Genomic DNA, 25217 nt, shown 5'->3' with positions numbered 1-25217 from the left:
GCTACAAAGACAACATATTTGATGTTCAAACTGATAAACATTTTTTTTTGCAAATAATCATTAACTTTAGAATTTGATGCCAGCAACATGTGACAAAGAAGATGGGAAAGGTGGCAATAAATACTGATAAAGTTGAGGAATTCTCATCAAACACTTATTTGAAACATCTCACAGGTGTGCAGGCTAATTGGGAACAGGTGGGTGCCATGATTGGGTATAAAAGCAGCTTCCGTAATATGCTCAGTCATTCACAAACAAGGATGGGGTGAGGGTCACCACTTTGTGAACAAATGCATGAGCAAATTGTCAAACAGTTTAAGAACAACATTTCTCAACGGTCTATTGCAAGGAATTTAGGAATTTCACCATCTACTGTCCGTAATACCATCAAAGGTTCAGAGAATCTGGAGAAATCACTGAACATAAGCGATGATATAACGGGCCTTCGTTCCCTCAGGCGGTACTGCATCAAAAAGCGACATCAGTGTGTAAAGGATATCACCACACGGGCTCAAGAACACTTCCTAAAACCACTGTCAGTAACTACAGTTGGTCGCTACATCTGTAAGTGCAAGTTAAAACTACTATGCAAAGCCAAAGCCATTTATCAACGACACCCAGAAACGCCGCCGGCTTCTATTGGCCCGAGCTCAGCTAAGATGGACTGCTGCAAAGTGGAAAAGTGTTCTGTGGTCTGACGAGTCCACATTTCAAATAATTTTTTGGAAACGATGAATGTCGTGTCCTCCGGACCAAAGATGAAAAGAACCATCAGGACTGCTCTAGGTGCAAAGTTGATAATGCTGAAAGGTACATACAGGTTTTGCAGCAACATATGTTGTCATCCAAGCAATGTTATCATGGACGCCCTTGCTTATTTCAGCAAGACAATACCAAGTCACTTGTTACAACAGCCTGGCTTCATAGTAAAAGAGTGCAGGTACTAGACTGGCCCTGCCTGTAGTCCAGACATGTCTCCCATTGAAAATGTGTGGCACATTATGAAGCGTAAAATACCACAACAGAGACCCCGGACTGTTGAACAACTTAAGCTGTACATAAAACAAGAATGGGAAAGAATTCCACCTGAAAAGCTTCAAAAATGCGTCTCCTCAGTTCCCAAAGGTTTAATAAGTGTTGTTAAAAGAAAAGGTGATGTAACACAGTGGTGAACATGCCCTTTCCCAACTACTTTGGCACGTGTTGCAGCCATGGAATTTTAAGTTAATTATTATTTGCAAAAAAAATCAAGTTTATGAGTTTGCACATCAAATATCTTGTCTTTGTAGTGCATTCAATTGAATATGGGTTGAAAAGGATTTGCAAATCATCGTATTCCGATTATATTTACATCTAACACAATTTCCCAACTCATATGGAAACGGGGTTTGTACATCAACATTTGTGTCTCTGTGTGTGCATATCTGCTAAATGTTACGCATGACAGTAAAAGTTCAGAAATATACAATACCTACATTCCTGGAATGTAATGTTCGAAGCAGAAAAGAAAGAGCTTATTAAATCTCAAACTTATGAAGACATATCTGAGGTCCACAATGTATGTTGTGCAAATGCTCAGGAACGTCCAAAACACACACAAACCCCAAAACAAATAGAGTAAAAACAGAGCTCCTTAAATTGGTAACTCTATAATATTGTTTTAAAAAAGTTTAAAAAATACATAAATGTTCCCTTCTCACTTCGCCAACTTTTTAGATCGCGTGAACTCTCCTTATAAATTACTAAAGTGCTGACGCGTCAGTTTGCGTTATGTAAAATGTGTTTCATTGTGTATTTGTGTTTTAAGGCAATGTTGGAAGTCTGACTGAAAGCACCAGTGTCATTATTATGAAAATCAATAATTACGCTTATTACTTGGATACATACACTTCTCTGGGTTTCTGGTTTGCCATCCTTCTCCTCGTACTCGTAGCTTTTTCAGGTCATTCCGCTTCGAGGGAGGAACTTAGTCCATTCCCACTACCTGACGAATGACTTCAACGTATGGCTGGGCGACATGGCCTTTTATAAATATGTCAATATTTTGCCTTAGCCTTGAATGAACACTTGATGCATATAATCACAGCAGTATGATGATTCTATGTGTCTACATTAAAACATTCTTGTTCATACTGCATTAATATATGCTCATTTTAAACTTTCATGCAGAGAGGGAAATCACAACTAAGTCAATTGAGCAAAACTGAATTTATTAAACAGTTATTGAGCAGTGGCACAAACATTTATGTCATTTCCAAAACAGAAAGTGGAAAACAAGCTATTAGTGCACTTTTGTGCATGATGTCACCAAGATGACATATGAAAACAACACAAAATTAAAGTGCACTTTTTGTACAGAACGCAACTACAATAGTTTAAAACAAATAAAGTGCACTTTTGTGAATGATGTCACACAAGATATTTCAATAACTGTCAAATAAAAATGAGATACAAAATAGGAAATCAAATAGTGTATGTCCTTCGCTATGTGGTAGGTTACTGCGGACGTTATCTCCTTCTGTTATTGACTATTTTTTTCATACGGTGTTGATGTGGAAATTGGCAATAAGGCCTTTTTTTAATATCTCTATATTTTTAGGCCATGTCACGATACACGATATATATTTCGATGTTTTGCCTTAGCCTTGAATGAACACTTGATGCATATAATCACAGCAGTATGATGATTCTATGTGTCTACATTAAAACATTCTTGTTCATACTGCATTAATATATTCTCATTTTAAACTTTCATGCAGAGAGGGAAATCCCAACTAAGTCAATTTAATAAAACTGTATTTATTAAACAGTTATTAAGCAGTGGCACAAACATACATGTAATTTCCAAAATAGAAAGTGCCAGATTGTCGGATACATTTTAATACAAGCTATTGGTGCACTTTTGTGCATGATGTCACTAAGATGACATATCAAAACACTAAAATAAAGTGCACTTTTTGTACAGAACGCCACTACAATATTTTAAAACAAATAAAAGTGCTCTTTTGTGCATGATGTCACACAAGATATTTCAATAACTGTCAAATAAAAATTAGATGCATAATAGGACATCAAATAGTGTATGTCCTTCGCTATGTGGTAGGTTACTGGGGACGTTATCTCCTTCTGTTATTGACTATTTTTTTTCATACAGTGTTGATGTGGAAATGGAAGACGTCAGGCTCAATTGGGTCAGTGCTGGTTGCTTGGGCATTTTGTTGGGTGTGGCACCGGCCAGAGATGTTGACATGCAGAGTTTCAAGCACTCCTCATTCTCTAGCGGGTGACTTTTTAAATGATTCTACAAATTAGTAGTGCTGCTACTTTTTGTAGCAACGCTTTTGCCGCATACTTTACATAATAATAATAATAATAATGGATTAGATTTTATATCGCGCTTTTCTATTATTAGATACTCAAAGCGCTCACAAAGATAACCCATCATTCATTCACACATGGTGGTGGTAAGTTACATTTGTAGCCACAGCTGCCCTGGGGTGGACTGACGGAAGCAATGCTGCCAGTTTGCGCCTATAGCCCCTCCGACCACCAACTATCATTCATTCATCATTCATTCACCAGTGTGAGCGGCACGGGGGTCAAGGGTGTCCTGCCCAAAGACACAACGGCAGCGATTTGGATGTCAAGAGGCGGGGAGCGAAACTGCAATCCTCAGGTTTCTGGCACGGCCGCTCTACCCACTGCGCCATACCGCCCATATTAGGTTTTTTTGTTCAACATCTTTCCATTTGAAGCCAAACCACCGCAAGACAATGGACCCCGTGCTGTTTTTCTTGGGAATTAATTATTCTTCCTCCATTTGTTACCAGATTGGCACCTTCTCTCTCTCGTATTAAGACACGCACAACCTGCCACAGCTAACGTTACCCATGCCGATACCTCACTGCTCTGCGAGAGCGTATGACGTTGCACGCGCGACAGTATGTGACGTTTTTGTTTTATGTCTCTGTGAGAAGGAGAGACAAGAAAGAGTGAGAAAAGCTTTTAGTGTAATGCCCGCAGCTAAAAGCAACTGCATGAGAACGTATACTTGAATATCACGATATTGTCATTTTCTACATCGCACAGAGACAAACCCACCCTACTAGAACGCCTCTTGATTGACATAAATGTGCAAAACCAAGGGAGGGGAAAGGGTATTCAAATTGAGCCTTAGTCTAACGCTAGTTAAGAATGTTAGGATAATAACTACCGTATTTCCTTGAATTGCCGCCGGGGCGCTAATTAATTAAAACCTCTTCTCACTCTGGCGCTTACCAAAGGCATGCGGTAAATTTAAGCCTGCGCTTATAAGTTTGAGTGTGATGTAAGGATACCATCATGAAAAGCACATTTAATAAAAAAAACTGTTATTATGGTCTTACCTTTACTTATAAATGAAGTCCATGTGCAGCTCCTTCTGAACAAAAGCATCGATAACTTGTTTATAGAAGTCTTCCTTATCTTTCTTCAGTTTTAAAAGTCTCTCTGTCTCGATGGAGATCTTCCTTTATTACCTCCTGCTTCGATTGAAAATCCAGTTTAGAAAACTTTTATTTTATATATGTAATCCTCCATGTTAAAAGTGCAAGTGAGAGGAAAAAATAAACGATCGCTGCTCACTCTTGCTGCTTGTTGTCCCTTCTTCTGCAGCCGAGTAGTCGCAAGAAGGATCACTAGCGCCCTCTATCACCAGGAGACGGGAGTCATTTAATGACTCATATTTGACACACGCAGCTACGGTATATTAATAAAACATAGCTGCTTACTGTTCTTTTCAGCATATTCAATAGCTTGGACCTTAAATCCTTCTGAATAGCTCTTAATCTTCTTCCCTTTATGCGATTTCAAATGATTGAAATCAGCCTCATCCACTTTGAAAATGATGACAGGTCGTGACGAGTTTGACCCGGCGGAAATTGTAGGCATATGCTAATTATTTTGCGAAACGAGTTTGACCCGGCAGAAATTCCAGACATGCGCTTATAAAAATAATATTTTGCGAAACGAGTTTGACCCGGCGTTAATCATGCTAAGCATGCGCTAATTATTTAGCGAAACAAGTTTGACCCGGCAGTAATTCTAGGCAGGCGCATACTATATAACCGGCGGCAATTCAAGGAAATACGGTAAATGGCGGACATTTATCCATGAAAATATGGAAAAGCTGCTGAAGGTGTGTTTAATGGCAAAGCAGCTGATACTGTAGAAGTCCACTCTCCAAGGTAAATGCTGCACAATATTATCACATTGCTTCATCAAACAACTTATTAGAACATTCTTTTGTATTGTTTTATGAAGAAATTCTCAAATTAAATTGATTTCAAATAATTTCAATGGGAGATTTGAGTAAAGGACTCCGTCACAAAACCAGTTAAGCACCTAAGTTGAGGTACAGCTGTACGATGATTTTGAATTTCGCAGGGCTACACCCATAAAATAAACAAAATTAAAAGGTTTTGGAATGTGCCAGAGGCCTTAATTTTGCTGTGTATTTATTTTGTGTCGTTCAAGGTCAGAATTTATTCTGTGACTGAAATTTCCAAGCATTACACTTAAGTCAAACCAACAACCACATCAGGTTTACTTATCATCCCAAACGCTTGAGATAGTTGATTGATTTTTGAATGTTTTTTTTGTTGGGTTTTTTTTGTCAGCGCTTTCCTCATCCAATTTCTATGTATTGTGTCCTGTTTTTGTTGTTTGTTTTTTTTGTTCAAAATGAAATAAAAACATGTTATTGCTGCTTAGTGAAGCTTATTTCACGTCTTCTCATCCCATCTTTGGTTAGGTGCTGGATCAGGCATGGCCATTTTTCGGGATGTTCATGGAGAAGCTCCTTCGAGAAAACATCCAGTTGGCCGTCCAGCAATCCAACTCAGAGCTCAAAACGTTCACTTTTACCAAGATCCACTTTGGACACGTAGTGAGTAGAAAGTAGTTCTCCTCGAACCCAGGTTGAAATATTCCGGTGTTCACCCATTTGAGATAATGTGTGTTTCTTAATTACAGCCGCTCAAAATTACCGGAATAAAAGCATTCACTCATGAAGTGGATCACAAGGAAGTGGTTCTGGACATGAATATCTGGTTGGTTTGACATATTCCTCACTTGTGTCTCGGGATGTAACAATATGAACGTTATTATCACGTTTATTAATTTGTGACCAAAATGATTGCGACATTGTTGAATGTGCTCAAAAAGTACTTATACACAAGTTTTATTTAAAAAATAAAATAAACAGACTCACAATATAGAAAACCCAAAACCAGTGAAGTAGACATGTTGTGTAAATTGTAAATAAAAACAGAATACAATGTTTCCAAAAACAATTTGAAATGTGGACTCGTCAGACCACAGAACACTTTTCCACTTTGCGTCAGTCCATCTCAGGGGACTTCAGCAGGTACTTAACCCGTGTTCCTACCACGGGGTGGTATAATATCAGACTTTTCGACTACAAGGTTGCTAGACAAATCAGATTCCTTCGCATCCAATTCTCAAATCTTCGACTATTTAAAGAAAGCTGTTGTGTTAATACAAGTTTAGATTGTGTTACAGTGTGTCTTGTTTCCTTGTTCGCATTTAAAAAATCGAGCTAGCATTTCCAAATGAACAGTATCAGTTCTACAATAATTTCTATTCAAAACATTAATACCGCATTTTTCGGAGTATAAGTCGCTTTGGGGTATAAGTCGCACCTGCCGAAAATGCATCATAAAGAAGAAAAAAAACATATATAAGTCGCACTGGAGCAGGGGTCACTAACGCGGTGCCCGCGGGCACCAGGTAGCCCGTAAGGACCAGATGAGTCGCCCGCTGGCCTGTTCTAAAAATAGCTCAAATAGCAGCACTTACCAGTGAGCTGCCTCTATTTTTTAAATTTTATTTATTTACTAGGAAGCTGGTCTCGCTTTGCTCTGCATTTTTAATTCTAAGAGACTCAAAACTCAAATAGAATTTGGAAATCTCGGAAAATATTTTAAAGACTTGGTTTTCACTTTTTTAAATAAATTCATTTATTTTTTTACTTTGCTTCTTATAACTTTTAGAAAGACAATTTTATAGAAAAAATACAACCTTAAAAATTATTTTAGGATTTTTAAACACATATAACTTTTTACCTTTTAAATTCCTTCCTCTTCTTTCCTGACAATTTAAATCAATGTTCAAGTAAATTTATTTTTTTATTGTAAAGAATATAAAATACATTTGAATTTAATTCTTCAATTTAGCTTCTGTTTTTTCGATGAAGAATATTTGTGAAATATTTCTTCAAACTTATGATTAAAAGTCAAAAACAATATTCTGGCAAATCTAGAAAATCTGTAGAATCAAATTTAAATCTTATTTCAAAATCTTTTGAATTTCTTTTAAAATTTTTGTTCTGGAAAATCTAGAAGAAATAATCATTTTTCTTTGTTAGAAATATAGCTTGGTCCAATTTGTTATATATTCTAACAAAGCGCAGATTGGATTTTAACCTTTTTAAAACATGTCATCAAAAATATATATTTATTGTGAGAAATCATTAAGATGATCAGTGTTTCCACAAAGATGAATATAATTAATTATTAATAATAACATAGAGTTAAAGGTAAATTGAGCAAATTGGCTATTTCTGACAATTTATTTTTCAGAATCAGAATCAGAAAAGTTTTTATTGCCATTGTTTGAGAATGGGTTCACAAACTAGGAATTTTATCTGGCGCAATCGTGCAACATATAAGACATATAACACAGAATAGAATAACATGAGCTGTAATTGAGCTATGAGATCTTGGTATTGTTTGCGTTTAAGTGTGTATCAAACTGGTAGCCCTTCGCATTAATCAGTACCCAAGAAGTAGCTCTTGGTTTCAAAAAGGTTGGTGACCCCTGCACTAGAGTATAAGTCGCATTTTTGGGGGGAATTTATTCGATAAAACCCAACACCAAGAATAGACATTTGAAAGGCAATTTAAAATAAATAAAGAATGGTGAACAACAGGCTGAATAAGTGTACGTTATATGACGCATAAATAACCAACTGAGAAGGTGCCTGGTATGTTAACGTAACATATTATGGTAAGAGTCATTCAAATAACTATAACATATAGAACATGCTATACCTTTACCAAACAATCTGTCACTCCTAATCGATAAATCCGTGGAAATCTTATACGTCTAGTCTCTTACGTGAATGAGCTAAGTAATATTATTTGATATTTTACGGTAATGTGTTAATAATTTCACACATAAGTCGCTCCTGAGTATAAGTCGCACCCCCGGCCAAACTATGAAGAAAACTAGGACTTGTAGTCCAAAAAATACGGTACTAACCGCCTGGAGTTTTGCCACGGTTTGTCATTATTAGTGTTAATTGTTACATCCCTGCAGTACTTGTGTGTGTGTGTGATAATTTTTTCAGATTCTTACCAGTTTGTTTCATTTTGCAGTTACGATGGTGACGTGGACATTGATGCAGAGTTGAAGTCAGCAATTACAGCTGGTGTCAAGGGTCTCAAAGTAAACATCCCACCTGTCAATATAATAAGACCATTGTATTTCCACTTCAACCACGCATAACAGTATACATTGTACAGCACCGTCCAATGTTTCCCCTACTCTTAAATTAGAAAGAGTTTGGAATTCATTTAATGTTTTATGTACTGAAACCAGATCAATTTAAGGATAGCTTTTATATAAAGCAGATCTATACATAGTTATTTTGTCTAATAAAAAAACAAACAATCCTTATCTTGTTTTAACAATTTACACATTTACAATTTCTCATCTGGTCTCTATTGCGTTTAATGATTTGAGGACTGATTTGGAGTCTTTCTATTATGAAAGTTTGTGAAAAGTGACTATACTTGTTAAAGGCCTATTGAAATGAGATTTTCTTATTCAAACGGGGATAGCAGGTCCATTCTATGTGTCATACTTGATCATTTTGCGATATTGCCATATTTTTGCTGTAAGGATTTAGTAGAGAACATCGACGATAAAGTTCGCAACTTTTGGTGCTGATAAAAAAGCCTTGCCTGTACCGGAAGTAGCAGACGATGTGCGCGTGACGTCACGGGTTGTGGAGCTCCTTACATCTGAACATTGTTTACAATCATGGCCACCAGCAGCAAGAGCGATTCAGACCGAGAAAGCGACGATTTCCCCATTAATTTGAGCGAGAATGAAAGATTAATGGACGAGGAAAGCGAGAGTGAAGCAGTAATACAAAAAAAAAAAAAATTAAAAAAAAGGACTAGAGGGCAGTGGGAGCGATTCAGATAGGGAATATGCTGTGAGAGGCGCCTTGGCTGCCGTGGGGGTGGCAGGACCACTTGGCCAGGCCTAACCGCAACAAGGGATAGAGCCATACCGCTTTGAACCCGACGCTGACGGTGACGGTCAGGAGGACGCTGCTGATATTGATGCTGGAGTAGCACACAACATATATCGCCTTCAGAATACAGAATGGTAAAATGTTGTTTATTTTTCGAAATGATCGCCGCATAATGCACTTTACTTTGTGTGTGTGGTCCAATGCAACCGTGTTCGCTTGACATCTCTGTTCCATAGTAAAGCTTGACTGTCATCTTTCGGGAATGTAAACAATAAAACACCGGCTGTGTTTGTGTTGCTAAAGCTGGCCGCAATACACCGCTTCCCACCTACAGCTTTCTTCTTTGATGTCTCCATTGTTCATTGAAGAAATTGCAATAGATTAACCAACACATATGTCCAGAATACTGTGAAATTTTGCGATGAAAACAGACGACTTAAAAGCTGGGCACAATGCTGGCACAAAATGTCACAATCCGTCACGTCACGCCCAGGCGTCGTCATACCGAGACGTTTCCAGCAGGATTTTTCGGCGCGAAATTTAAAATTGCACTTTAGTAAGTTAACCCGGCCGTATTGGCATGTGTTGCAATGTTAATATTTCATCATTGATATATAAACTATCAGACTGCGTGGTCGGTAGTAGTGGGTTTCTGTAGGCCTTTAAGTTAATGAAAACTTGACAGCTTCTAAGACTACAGTTAGGCCATCAGTGTTAAAAACACTGATGCATATTCGTGTCACCAAATCTTTTGTTGTCGGCTACAAATAAATGTACGGGAAACACTGCTGTGAATCTTTGCACATGTTTTTGTTTGTGTTTAGATTATTAGTCCAATCCCTGACCCATACACACACGCTCCAAATGTAATTCAGACAAGTGATCACATTACAGATGTGCACATGCAATTGTGTTAATGTTAATGCATGTGTTTTACATCTTCCAGCTCCAGGGGATGATCAGGGTCATTCTGGAGCCACTCATTGGACAAGCACCATTAGTGGGAGGGGTCACCTTCTTTTTCATTCGCCGCCCTGTGAGTCCGTGCAGCCAACTGTGTGACACCTTCAATTGTGCTATTATCCAAGCTGAACCTCTTGTATGCTCTTTTAGGAACTTACAATCAACTGGACTGGCATGACCAACATTTTAGACAGCCCCGCTTTCAGGTGTGTTCGGACTTCTGGCTCAATAGTTTTTATTTGGCCTGAGCAATCAGTGCGATCCATGTGCGTGTTTTCTAGCCCTCTCACCTCATCTTCATACTTTTAGTTCCTTGTCCGAGGGGACCATCATGGACACCATTGCCTCGCTCATGGTCTTGCCCAACCGCATGTGCTTTCCGCTCATTGACCAAGTGAAAGTGGACCAGATGAGGTTTCCATTGCCTCGTGTATGTTAGCAAAGCCAAAACATATACAGCGGGGCAAAAAAGTATTTAGTCAGCCACCGATTGTGCAAGTTCTCCCACTTAAAATGATGACAGAGGTCTGTAATTTTCATCATAGGTACACTTCAACTGTGAGAGACAGATTGTGAAAAAAAAATCCAGGAATTCACATTGTCGGAATTTTAAATAATTTATTTGTAAATTATGGTGGAAAATAAGTATTTTGTCAACCATTCAAAGCTCTCACTGATGGAAGGAGGTTTTGGCTAAAAATCTCACGATACATTCATTCATTCTTTCCTTAATACGGATCAATCGTCCTGTCCCCTTAGCAGAAAAACAGCCCCAAAGCATAATGTTTCCACCCCCATGTTTTACAGTAGGTATGGTGTTTTTGGGATGCAACTCAGTATTCTTCTTCCTCCAAACACGACGAGTTGAGTTTGTACCAAAAAAGTTCTATTTTGGTTTCATCTGACCACATGACATTCTCCCAATCCATCCATGTATCCATTTTGGTATAAACTCAACTCGTCGTGTTTGGAGGAAGAAGAATACTGAGTTGCTTCCCAAGAACACCATACCTACTGTGAAGCATGGGGGTGATAACATCATGCTTTGGGGCTGTTTTTCTGCTAAGGGGACAGGACGATTGATCCGTGTTAAGGAAAGAATGAATGGGGCCATGTATCGTGAGATTTTGAGCCAAAACCTCCTTCCATCAGTGAGAGCTTTGAATGGTTGACCAAACACTTATTTTCCGCCATAATTTACAAATAAATTCTTTAAAATTCCTACAAGGTGAAGTCCTGTATTTTTTTTCCACATTCTCTCTCCCACAGTTGAAGTGTACCTATGATGAAAATTACAGACCTCTGTCATCATTTTAAGTGGGAGAACTTGCACAATCAGTGGCTGAATAAATACTTTTTTGCCCCACTGTACGTACGAAACAAAACCCAGAGGAATGACGGCAACTATTGAATGTGTTGTTGTTATGCAGTGAAATGTTGAAGTTTGATCCAAGTCTTCTCTTCAGGGGGTGGTGAGAGTACACTTACTGGAGGCCAGAAACCTGGTGGCCAAGGATACGTACATGTTTGGTTTGGTGAAGGGCAAGTCGGACCCTTATGCAAAACTTTGTGTCGGCGACCAACGTGTCAAGAGCAAGACTGTCAAAGAGAATTTGGACCCGACATGGAATGAAGTCTATGAGGTAGAACAGTATGTTATTGCTTAATGAATTAGGGCTATAATTGAATAAGCTGAGGTTTATGTTGACAAACCCGCGTATGTCAAGCAATTTAGCAAGTTTTGAGGCCTGTTTGAAAGAGGATTTCTGGCTTATCCAGGATAAGTTTGAGGATTAAGTCTGAATATGCAGTACTACCAAGCTAAGTAACTTCATAGCAGGATCTTCACCATGGGTTTTGTATGCTTCTGAGCTAACCTGCTCAGGAGCAGGCTAGGTTCAAGGATACAAGTTTGGAGCCAATACCAGTATCGCCCATAGACCAATAAGAGATCAGAGTCTATAAAGCAGGTCTATTCAGCTGGAGGCCCGGGGGCCAAATCCGGCCCAGGAATTACACTGGACCAGCCCCCCGAATTCAGTTCAGAACTGATTTACATTTTTGCAGCAAATTCCTAGAAAATAGTATAGCGCTTCTCTTTGTAAATCCATGTAACTCTGACAAAATGAATTGACCAAAAACAAATGTCCACTGCAGAGGAAGCTGGTTCTCGAAATAAAGAGGATAGTTGCTCAGATAGTTGAGCAGTCGTCCAGAAACTTGAGGGTTCCTGGCACGAATCCTGCTTCTGCCATCCTGCTGTTCCGCCCTTCAGCAAGACAATTCACTCACCTTGCAGAAGAGATTTTTCATTTCATTGGGACTTTTTTGGGTAATCAAAGATTTAAAAAAGCTTAGGTTTCTAGAAATGTGGGCCCTCAAACAGTTTAGAATAGCCTTGCTATAAAGCGCGGGTACTGACCAATCAGTTGTCTGAAAATGACATCACCGTTGATTGACAATCCTGTGGAGATCTACGCAGATACTAGAATTAAAATGAAGGATTTGCCGACATCTAGCAAAACCCTTTTAATTTTCTTTTTTAATTAAGTGATGAAAGTGTAGATTTTTGCCGGAAGGACTGTCTAGTCCAGGGGTCGGGAAACTTTTTGGCTGAGAGAGCCATGAAAGTCAAATATTTCAAAATGTATTTTTGTGAGAGCCATATAATATTGTTTAACACTGAATACAACTATATGCGAGCATTTTTAAGTAAGACCAACTTTTTTAGAGTATAACAAGTCTCTTATTCTTTTTAATAACGTTGTTATTCTAATGCTAACCAGTAATAAATATAATACTTCTTACCATTGATGCGACTTCTTGAACAGGTGCGGTAGAAAATGGATGGTTGGATTAAAATGCATGAGAATGTTTTATAATTTAAACGTTATTTTCAACACTGTGATTAACAGCGGAATTATTCATTACTTATCGTGTTAAGCAACGTCAGCTAAGATGCATCAAAAGAGCCCTCCCGTCCAAAGGCAAAACCTAGTAACTCACTTCTAGCTGATTTTGAGAAAACAAAGGAAAACCAATCTATCTTGATGCTGTCTTACAAAGATTTACAAAGTCATCAAACGTATAGATGTTTTCTTGATTTTTCATTTTCTTACCGATTGGGCCATGGATTGAATCTGCTCTCATGAACGTGTGCCCTTTCTCCAGATATTTTATCAATCAATCAATCAATGTTTATTTATATAGCCCCAAATCACAAATGTCTCAAAGGACTGCACAAATCATTACGACTACAACATCCTCGGAAGAACCCACAAAAGGGCAAGGAAAACTCACACCCAGTGGGCAGGGAGAATTCACATTCAGTGGGACGCCAGTGACAATGCTGACTATGAGAAACCTTGGAGAGGACCTCAGATGTGGGCAACCCCCCCCCTCTAGGGGACCGAAAGCAATGGATGTCGAGCGGGTCTAACATGATACTGTGAAAGTTCAATCCATAGTGGCTCCAAGACAGCAGTGAGAGTCCCGTCCACAGGAAACCATCTCAAGCGGATCAGCAGCGTAGAGATGTCCCCAACCGATACAGGCGAGCGGTCCATCCTGGGTCCCGACGAGCGGTCCATCCTGGGTCTCGACTCTGGACAGTCAGTACTTCATCCATGGTCATCGGACCGGACCCCCTCCACAAGGGAGGGGGGGACATAGGAGAAAGAAAAGAAGCGGCAGATCAACTGGTCTAAAAAGGAGGTCTATTTAAAGGCTAGAGTATACAGATGAGTTTTAAGATGAGACTTAAATGCTTCTACTGAGGTAGCATCTCGAACTGTTACCTGGAGGGCATTCCAGAGTACTGGAGCCCGAACGGAAAACGCTCTATAGCCCGCAGACTTTTTTGAGCTCTAGGAATCACTAATAAGCCGGAGTCTTTTGAACGCAGATTTCTTGCCGGGACATACGGTACAATACAATCGGCAAGATAGGATGGAGCTAGACCGTGTAGTATTTTATACGTAAGTAGTAAAACCTTAAAGTCACATCTTAAGTGCACAGGAAGCCAGTGCAGGTGAGCCAGTACAGGCGTAATATGATCAAACTTTCTTGTTCTTGTCAAAAGTCTAGCAGCCGCATTTTGTACCAACTGTAATCTTTTAATGCTAGACATGGGGAGACCCGAAAATAATACGTTACAGTAATCGAGACGAGACGTAACAAACGCATGGATAATGATCTCGGCGTCTTTAGTGGACAAAATGGAGCGAATTTTAGCGATATTACGGAGATGAAAGAAGGCCGTTTTAGTAACGCTTTTAATGTGTGACTCAAAGGAGAGAGTTGGGTCGAAGATAATACCCAGATTTTTTACAGAGTCACCTTGTTTTATTATTTGGTTGTCAAATGTTAAAGTTGTATTATTAAATAGAGGTCGGTGTCTAGCAGGACCGATAATCAGCATTTCCGTTTTTTTGGCATTAAGTTGCAAAAAGTTAGCGGACATCCATTGTTTAATTTCATTAAGACACGCTTCCAACTGACTACAGTCCGGCGTGTTGGTCAGCTTTAGGGGCATGTAAAGTTGGGTGTCATCAGCATAACAGTGAAAGCTAATACCGTATTTGCGTATGACGTCACCTAGCGGCAGCATGTAGATGCTGAAGAGTACAGGGGCAAGGACCGAACCCTGGGGAACTCCACACGTTACCTTAACATAGTCCGAGGTCACACTGTTATAGGAGACGCACTGCATCCTATCAGTAAGATAAGAGTTAAACCGTGACAGGGCTGAGTCTGACATACCAATTCGTATTTTGATACGCTCTAATAAATCTCGGGTGGGCCCCATTCTGCATTTGCACATTGGGCAAGAGCCGTGTACAGCGTCCAGTTTTTATTTTGACCTCCACAGTTATCTGCCCAAAATAGTATGCAAGGGGAAGAATCAAGAACAATACATTTAATGAAGGTGCTTGCAACGTCCTGGGCCAATCTTCCAAATATCCCCTCGTGCCATGATATCACATAATCAGGTTGACCGTCGGCCCCCATTCGTGCAAATGTCTCATTAAAGACAATAAGGCGACTGACAAAGAAGCTCCGATTGGTCCCTTGAGATACTAGGTTTTGCTGTTGTATCTACGCGGTTATGTGGTAGTTGCTAGGTCCTGCCATGCGCGTATCAGCTTACTTACGGAACAAATTACAATATCGCATACACTAATGTAAAGCATATCACCTAGGAACTCCAAAATTATTATCAGCTCAGTTTTGACCAAAATTGAGTTACTGGGTTTTGCCTTTGGACGGGAGAGCCGCATCTGGCTCTAGAGCCATAGGTTCCATACCCCTGGTCTAGTCTGTTTTAGCTTCGGGGTCATATGTTTACAATTACACAAAGTACAGTGCTTGTACAAATGAAAGACAATTGTTTACATTTGTAAATGTTACTGTATATTTAAGTGTGCAACAATAATGTTTTTAAAAGATACTTAAAGCATTGCACTAATATGACATGATTACCCCTTTATGTGTTATTTTCAAATTTCTTTATTTGCTCCCAAGTTCGCTTGTTACTACCTGGCTGGAAACTGGAAGAATTGAACGGAACATAGACTAATGACCAATTAAACCACTAAAAAGTAGTAATATATTGCATAATGTGGCAAACTTATGCATTTATGTAGTCTGGTTTTCTGCCAGCCTCCTCTATTTCATTTATCAGCTGCAACCTTATTTCCTTTAACGAGTGGAATACATTTATATTATTTGTGCTTTATATAATGGATTGTTATACCCACATTAAGACAACGGCTCTGTTGTCGGTAAACTGTTCCTGTTTGTGATCTGCTGCTTACCACGCCCCTTTCACATGAACACACATCACAAGACTAGAAAGTCCTGATTTGACGAAGTTGTAATCCAGTTTCGTAGTTCTGCTTATCCCACATCTTTAATGTTTGGCTTGGTCAAGACGGATAACAAAGAGGAGATCCTGGATAACTTAAAGATGATTTGTCATTTAGGCCTTTGCTCCCCAATGTTGTTGTTATTGTAAGTTGCGTGGTCGTCCACTGTTGACGACATATAACTTGAGACAACAAGGGTTAATTTGTATGAAAAATTGGTCCGCTCGTGGGGATGTCTCATAATATTGTCAACTTCATCATTAACGCTCAGCAGCCTGAAACGACAACAAGTAGTTACAGTATACAGCCTTAAAACATACACACAGTGACTTCCTGTTCAGTGCTAAGTAAACGTCAAAACAAAAGCATTGCAGTGTTACTCTGGGGTTCAGCACAGCAACTAACAAAATGCAGTTGTTTACAAACCCTGTTTCCATATGAGTTGGGAAATTGTGTTAGATGTAAATATAAACGGAATACAATGATTTGCAAATCATTTTCAACCCATAATCAGTTGAATGCACACAAACACAAGATATTTGATGTTCAAACTCATGCATTTTTTTTTTTTTGCAAATAATAATTAACTTAGAATTTCATGGCTGCAACCATACCAAGGTAGTTGGGAAAGGGCATTTTCACCACTGTGTTACATCACCTTTTCTTTTAACAACACTCAAACATTTGGAAACTAAAGAAAATAATTGTTGAAGCTTTGAAAGTGGGATTCTTTCCCATTCTTGTTTTATGTAGAGCTTTAGTCGTTGTTTAACAGTCCGGGGTCTCCACTGTCGTATTTTACGCTTCATAATGCGCCACACATTTTCGATGGGAGACAGGTCTGGACTGCAGGCTGGCCAGGAAAGTACCCACACTTTCTTTTTACGAAGCCACGCTGTTGTAACACTTGTCTTGCTGGAATACGCAGGGGCGTCGATGATAACGTTGCCTGTATGACAACATATGTTATTCCAAAACCTGTATGGACCTTTCAGCATTAATGTGCCTTCACAGATGTGTAAGTTACCCATACCATCACAGATGCTGGCTTTTGAACTTTGCGCCTATAACAATCCGAATGGTTATTTTCCTCTTTGTTCTGGAGGACACCACGTCCTCTGTTTCCAAATATATTTTGAAATTTGGACTCGTCAGACCACAGAACACCTTTCCACGTTGCATCACTCCATCTTAGATGAGCTCGGGCCCAGCCAGGCCGGCGGCGTTTCAGGATATTGTTGTTAAATGGGTTTGGCTTTGCATAGTAGAGTTTTAACTTGCACTTACAGACGTAGCGACCAACTGTAGTTACTGGCAGTGGTTTTATGAAGTGTTCCTGAGCCTATGTGGTGATATCCTTTACACACTGATGTCGGGTTTTGATGCAGTACCTACCGCCTCAGGGGTCAAAATTCCGTAATTTCATCGCTTACGTGCAGTGATTTCTCCAGATTCTCTGAACTTTTTGATGATTTTACGGACTGTAGATGGTAAAATCCTTAAATTCCTTGCAATAGCTCGTTGAGAAATGTTGTTCTAAAACTGTTCGACAATTTGCTTACAAAGTGGTGACCCTCGCCCCATCCTTGTTTGTGAATTACTTAGCATTTCATGGAAGCTGCTTTTATACCCAATCATGGCACCCACCTGTTCCCAATTAGCCTGCACACCTGTGGGATGTTCCATATAAGTGCTTGATGAGCATTCCTCAACTTTATCAGTATTTATTGCCACCTTTCCCAACTTCTGTGTCACGTGTTGCTGGCATCAAATTCTAAAGTTAATGATTATTTGCAAAAAAAAAGTTTATCAGTTTGAACATCAAATATGTTGTCTTTGTAGCATATTCAACTGAATATGGGTTGAAGAGGATTTGCAAATCATTGTATTTCGTTTATATTTACATCTAACATACTTTCCCAACTCATATGGAAACGAGGTTTGTATTATTATTATTTTTTTGATTGTTAGCCACTGAAATAAATGTGCACATTAGTGCACTGTGCAAGCTTTTTTGCCATTGTAGTCAAGTCATCCAACAAGATAATCGCAGCAGCTACGCCAAATAAGAGTATAAAATATCATGGGAAAATTAGAGAAGAAAAATACAAATGGAGGGAAGCGATGTCAAAAAATTGCCTTTATGGACCATTCTTCTTCTGTGTATGGCCAAAGTCACAAGTAAATGTGCAAGGCGTGGCTCGTTTTGGTTGTCTCGACAACCGCTTATGTTAACCTCACTCAAACCAGTCTGGGACATAAATGGGCTCTAATGTCTTTAGAGTCTGTTTAACTCCATCTGTCTTTACAAGTTAATGTAAATAAACTAACTTTTCATCAGAAAAGATGTATAACAAAAATGTAAAAACATGTGTTCTGTTTGTGTGCAGTTTGTTGTGCATGAGGCCCCCGGCCAAGAGCTGGAGGTGGAGCTATATGATGAAGACACGGACAAAGATGACTTTGTTGGAAGGTAAAAATCTGGTACTATTGTTAGTAAAAATGCCCTAAATGATTAGAGCTCTCAACATAATTTATTAAACAAAAAATGTGATTTGTAACGCTTAAACCCCCATAGTTGGAGATGTTGCGTAATTGCCTATGTTGTAATTGTATATTTCTCACCTGTGTGAAGTTGGCCCCCCTTATCATTGCAAATATTAAAATAACCCTGTCATACTAATGCACATTTACAGTTGCGATCAAAAGTTTACATACACTTGTAAAGAACATAATGTCATGGCTGTCTTGAGTTTCCAATACTTTCTTCAACGCTTATTTTTTGCGATAGAGTGATTGGAGCACATACTTGTTGGTCACAAAAAACATTCATGAAGTTTGCATTTTATGTTAGTGTTTTACTTGTTTTAAGGGTGTTGGTCCTAAATTATCTCAGTAAGATATTACAGCTTGTTGCCGAGATTTTATGACCTATAGTGGAAAAAAACATGCTTGAAATTAGAATATCAACTGTTGCAAAGCTGTGTCATCAACACTCACAAGTATAAAACTACTTTTTTGAAGTAATAATTACATATTTTAAGCATGAAAAAAAAAATCTTGATGCTGAGCGCATGTTATTATGTCAAAATAATGGTACTAGCATTTACTTAATTTAGGAATATTTTTCAACATACTTTTAGCAAAAAGGTCTCTTATTTTTCTACCAACAAAAGTGCACTTGTTATTAGTGAGAATATACTTATTTTAAGGTTTTTGGGGTTCATTGAGGGTGGCTAATTTTACATACTTGTTGGTCACAAAAAACATTAATGAAGTTTGCATTTTATGTTAGTGTTTTACTTGTTTTAAGGGTGTTGGTTCTAAATGATCTCAGCAAGATATTACAGCTTGTTGCTGAGATTTTATGACCTATATTGGAAAAAAACATGCTTGAAATTAGAATATGAACTGTTGCAAAGCTGTGTCATCAACACTCACAAGTATAAAACTACTTTTTTGAAGTAATAATTACATATTTTAAGCATGAAAAAAAAAATCATGATGTTGAGCGCATATTATTATGTCAAGATAATGGTACTAGCATTTACTTAATTTAGGAATATTTTTCAACATATTGAGCAAAATGGTCTCTTTTTTTTTTTCTACCAACAAAAGTGCACTTGTTATTAGTGAGAATATACTTATTTTAAGATTTTTGGGGTTCATTGAGGGTAGCTAATTTTACATACTTGTTGGTCACAAAAAACATTAATGAAGTTTGCATTTTATGCTAGTGTTTTACTTGTTTTAAGGGTGTTGGTCCTAAATGATCTCAGTAAGATATTACAGCTTGTTGCTGAGATTTTATGACCTATATTGGAAAAAAAACATGCTTGAAATTAGAATATCAACTGTTGCAAAGCTGTGTCATCAACACCCACAAGTATAAAACTACTTTTTTGAAGTAATAATTACATATTTTAAGCATGAAAAAAAAATCATAATGCCGAGCGCATATTATTATGTCAAGATAATGGTACTAGCTTTTACTTAATTTAGGAATATTTTTCAACATATTGAGCAAAATGGTCTCTTTTTTTTCTACCAACAAAAGTGCACTTGTTATTAGTGAGAATATACTTATTTTAAGGTTTTTGGGGTTCATTGAGGGTAGCTAATTTTACATACTTGTTGGTCACAAAAAACATTAATGAAGTTTGAATTTTATGTTAGTGTTTTACTTGTTTTAAGGGTGTTGGTCCTAAATGATCTCAGCAAGATATTACAGCTTGTTGCTGAGATTTTATGACCTATATTGAATAAAACATGCTTTAAACTAGAATATCAACTGTTGCAATGCTGTGTCATCAACACTCAGGAGTATAAAACTACTTTTTTAAAGTAATAATTACATATTTTAAGCATGAAAAAAAAATCATGATGTTGAGCGCATGTTATTATGTCAAGATAATGGTACTAGCATTTACTTAATTTAGGAATATTTTTCAACATATTTAGCAAAAAGGTCTCTTATTTTTATACCAACAAAAGTGCACTTGTTATTAGTGAGAATATACTTATTTTAAGGTTTTTGGGGTTCATTGAGGTTAGCTAATTTTACTTATTTTGGAAAGTCTTGACAAGCCGAATTTTCTTGTTCTATTGGCAGATCATTTTGCTTAGTTCAAATAAAATACCCATCATTTTTTTTTTTTTTTTTTCAACACTGACTTTTTGCAGTGTGTGCTACAAGAATTGTTTTGTTTAACTCTGATAGTTTTTAGGGTAATTTATTATTCAAACGCAGATGGACCCCTCCTGTCTCCAGACTATCTCAAATGACTGTGCTCCATTTGTACAATTAAGCCTCTGATGTTTTGATTTTTTATTATTCACACGAGCGACAACCAAATGTTTGTGCCATGCTAGCTGCTTTGGATGAGGTCACGAGTCAGAAAATGTAATTCAGAAAAAAATATATCTTCGTAGCACAAACCAGCACAAACAAATGGCTGTTAGTTTAATATTTGCAATGATAAGAGGGACCGATATCAAACATTTTCACTTCTCATTTGTACTTTTGGTTTGTAGGTATCACCTGGATCTCGGAGAAGTCAAGAAACGGAAAGAGATTGATGATGTTTGTTAAAACACATTTGTTTTTTTAGGAATGGAATACGCTGCTTTCTAAACTGCTATATGTATTTTGTATTTTGTGCTAGTGGTTTACTCTTGAAGATGTCCCAAATGGAGAAGTCCATCTGAAGCTTCTTTGGCTTTCACTTCAAAGTGACTCTTCTCTGCTGAAGGAGGTATGATAAATGTTTTTCACCGTTTTGCTGTTTACATCATCCATCCATTTTATTTCGCTTATCCGAGGTCGGGTCGTGGGGGCAGCAGCCTAAGCAGGGAAGCCCAGACTTTCCTCTCCCCAGCCACTTCGTCCAGCTCTTCCCGGGGAATCCCGAGGCGTTCCCAGGCCAGCCGGGAGACATAGTCTTCCCAACGTGTCCTGGGTCTTCCCCGTGGCCTCCTACCGGTTGGACGTGCCCTAAACACCTCCCTAGGGAGGCGTTCGGGTGGCATCCTGACTGTTTACATCAGTGGTGTCCAATTGGGGCTTCCCGGAGGCAATTATCGGCATAGCGCAAAGCCAAAGTGTCGATGTTTTCATAGCATTCTATATTGATCTACATTGGAATGACACCATACCGGCCCACAAGTTTAATTCAAAACTTGGGAGAGAAACATTTGCAGGAAATTTCTAAAAACACTAGAGAGCTTTTGTTGTATGGAGTATCACTGTAAACACAGATCCTTGCATTGACATTTTTACATAGGACACTGGGGTCCAAACTTGGCATTTTCATAACTGAGGTGTTCCTCAAGACTAGGGCGTAGAATTGGGTAGGGACGCTAGGGACACGTCCCTACCAATATCCAACCGCTACTGTGTAGTCACTATCAATACAAGCGCTGCCCGTAATCTTTAGTCAATGATTATGGCACAGAAAGGGTTAAATGTCGGTCTCTGCTAGAAGTCCCGCCTCTAACCTAAATATCGCTCCCTGATTGGTTGCCAGTTTCATGCTAACTTACGTGTGATTGGCTGTCCCCGCTGTCACTCCTGCTTGTAAAAGCTAGCCTACATGCTAGTTGCTAGCGAGAGAACGAGAGGCGGTGCAACTGTCAGTGTATGTTGTCAACATGTTCGGCATTTGTTGTTCCTGGCACACGGTAACTAGATGGATTTCAATATCAGTGCTGTGATTTTCATTGTGTTTGTGTCTGTTTGCGTGCGTGTGTGCTGTAGGTTTTGAAGGATGTCAATGAAAAGAAAACTGGATATAAGAGACTTCTTTAGGAGTCAAACTGTAAGTTACTTCAAGGGTGTATAGAGGCTCAACAATATTGAATAATTCAACAATATATCACTCCAGTCACGCCCCTTAGAGTGCTATAATGAGCATATACCATGGACTGGAGTGATATATTGCTTTTATAAAACTGTTACCAATAAAGGCAATATGAAATAGGAATACTCAATCAATTTTATGTAGTTTTATTCAACCAGAAATACATATTATCCAATAAAATAGCCTCACTGTGGAAAAAATAGTGCCACCTATCCAGACGTTAGCTCCAAATTAGCACTGCATTTCGTCTTTTCCTCCGCTTTTTTCCCTGGTGAAAGTCAATGCTCAGTCCCCTCTACCATTGTTAACCCTCCCCGGAGGTGAAAGTTCACCTTAAACATGTGAATTCAACTACTTAAGTCCGTTTTTTAACATCGTAAAAACATCAGCTGTCTTTTACTACGGACTGCAACAGTCCGTTGTCATGGATACATGACAACAACTTCCATTCATACCAGTCATGCGTGCTTGAGGCGGAGTGATAGCCTTCGCTGTGATAAGGCTTTAGAATAGTAGCCGTGCTCAATATTCAAACCACGGTTAACAGCCAATCAGATCACCGGATTTCACCTTTCCGTTTTCTTTTTTAAATTATTTTTTAGTTTCATATATTTGTGTAGAAGTGAGCAACGGTTTGAAAATACCAATTAACAAAACTTTGTGGTGGAAATACAATAAAACCTCACTAGATTATCATTTTTAAGGAGACTTAAAACATGGCCTAGAACAGGGGTAGGGAACCTATGGCTCTAGAGCCAGATGTGGCTCTTTTGATGACTGCACCTGGCTCTCAGATAAATCTTAGCTGACATTGTTTAACATGATAAGTAATGAATAATTCCGCTGATAATCACAGTGTTTAAAATAACGTTCAAAAGATAAGACATTCTCATGCATTTTAATCCAACCATCCATTTTCTATCGCACCTGTTCAAGAAGTCGCATTAATGGTAAGAAGTATTATATTTATTATTGGTTAGCTTAGGAATAAGTGAATTATATTGTGAAGTGAATTATATTTATATAGCGCTTTTTTTCTAGTGACTCAAAGCGCTTTGCATAGTGAAACCCAATATCTAAGTTACATTTAAACCAGTGTGGGTGGCACTGGGAGCAGGTGGGTAAAGTGTCTTGCCCAAGGACACAACGGCAGTGACTAGGATGGCGGAAGCGGGGGTTGAACCTGGAACCCTAAAGTTGCTGGCACGGCCACTCTACCATCCGAGATGTACTGCTCCAATAACAACGTTATTAAAAAGAATAAGAGACTTATTATTTTCTAAAAATGTTGGCCTTACATAAAAATGCACGCATTTAATTGTATTCAGGGTTAAAAAATAGTATACGGCTCTCACGGAAATACATTTTAAAATATTTGGCTTTCATGGCTCTCTCGGCCAAAAAGGTTCCCGACCCCTGGCTTAGAACCACCATGACACAAGTAAGACTGAACAATCTTGCTGTGTGCCATGTCCATCAGGGAAAACTGGACAATACTGACCTGAGAGAAATCTGCCAGCAGTTCATTTCTGTTACAGACCGGCGGAGGCATGTGTTTGGCTCTTTCAAATAGGAACAACCAGTGGACACTAATCTGCTTGTATTTGAGTATTAGTGACAAACATATTTACAGTACAAAAGCAGCAATAGAAAGAAGTAGATGAAGGGAAAAATTGTGAGTGATTTAAACACAAGTTGGGGAAAAGATTATTACAGTTCATTTATGTTTATTTACAATGTTGTATTGCATTAATGTATTTCTGATGTTGTTGATGGACAGTAGGCTATGTTTATTGACAGTATGATGCACAGTTGCACTACAGCCCTACACTAAAGAGTAAAGATGAGAACTCTTCGAAGTTGTCTCCTTTGCTTTCATTTTAGTTGCTTTACCCTAGAACATCTGCATGACGTGAAATTATGATTGCTAATGTAAAAAAAAAAAAAAGGAAACTTTCAGAATGTTGCCTTGGAGCACTTTTGTGTCCCCAACAATCTCAAAATCAAACCTACTCCCTTGCTTCAAGGCACCAAGTCATGTCTTTCTTTGGAAATTAAAAACTGATTTTGTAATGTGATTGATGTAACCAAGGTGTTGCTGTAGCTTGTTGACTTCAGATGCAGTCAGTAGTCATTTGTTAAAATTATTTAGTTATACCGTTGGTGTTACTCAAGGTTTCTTCAATTGGCAGAAAAGGAGTAGACTCTGACAAAATAAACAGACCAAAATCAAATGTCGACTGTAGAGGACGCTGGTTCTCTGGAATGTACAAAATAAGAATAGTGAAGGAAGAAGTGCTTCCCTATGGTGTTCAGGTTTCTGAAAATGTGGGCCCCAAAATAATCAATTTGAATATTTCTGGTTTTCTATCTTGATGCTGGATTATTTAGTCACGGCCAACTGGATCCATTAAATCCGTGATCTTTATGCACTTCAAACCGGTTTGGTATGTGGACCTAGCACGGTCCCACATTTGGATCATGCCAGGGTCTATAACATTTAAATAATCTAAAAATATCCATCCATCCATTCTCTACCGCTTATTCCCTTTGGGGTCTCGGGGGGCGCTGGTGCCTATCTCAGCTACAATCGGGCGGAAGGCGGGGTACACCCTGGACAAGTCGCCACCTTATCGCTCCACTTAAAAAGGGATAGACAACATATACACGCAGGGTCGTAGAATCAAATTCTGGGGCTCCATA

The 25217-nt window shown here is 38.5% G+C and overlaps 1 protein-coding gene across 1 annotated transcript in view; it reads left to right on the top strand.

Moving 5' to 3' along the window:
- Window positions 1-25217, top strand: part of esyt3 (extended synaptotagmin-like protein 3) — a 65520-nt gene that overhangs the window by 5644 nt on the left and 34659 nt on the right. Inside the window, exons 3-12 of the mRNA XM_061918447.1 lie at window positions 5792-5926; window positions 6013-6089; window positions 8439-8508; window positions 10272-10361; window positions 10439-10494; window positions 10598-10718; window positions 11755-11931; window positions 18546-18628; window positions 21190-21238; window positions 21321-21410. Coding sequence (XP_061774431.1) covers window positions 5792-5926; window positions 6013-6089; window positions 8439-8508; window positions 10272-10361; window positions 10439-10494; window positions 10598-10718; window positions 11755-11931; window positions 18546-18628; window positions 21190-21238; window positions 21321-21410 — 948 coding nt within the window. The remainder of the gene's footprint in view (window positions 1-5791; window positions 5927-6012; window positions 6090-8438; window positions 8509-10271; window positions 10362-10438; window positions 10495-10597; window positions 10719-11754; window positions 11932-18545; window positions 18629-21189; window positions 21239-21320; window positions 21411-25217) is intronic.

Source organism: Nerophis ophidion, linkage group LG13, assembly GCF_033978795.1.
Source record: "Nerophis ophidion isolate RoL-2023_Sa linkage group LG13, RoL_Noph_v1.0, whole genome shotgun sequence".
Taxonomy (NCBI): domain Eukaryota; kingdom Metazoa; phylum Chordata; class Actinopteri; order Syngnathiformes; family Syngnathidae; genus Nerophis; species Nerophis ophidion.
Note: the sequence above shows the minus strand (reverse complement) of the source record. Positions and strands in the feature narration are given on the sequence as shown.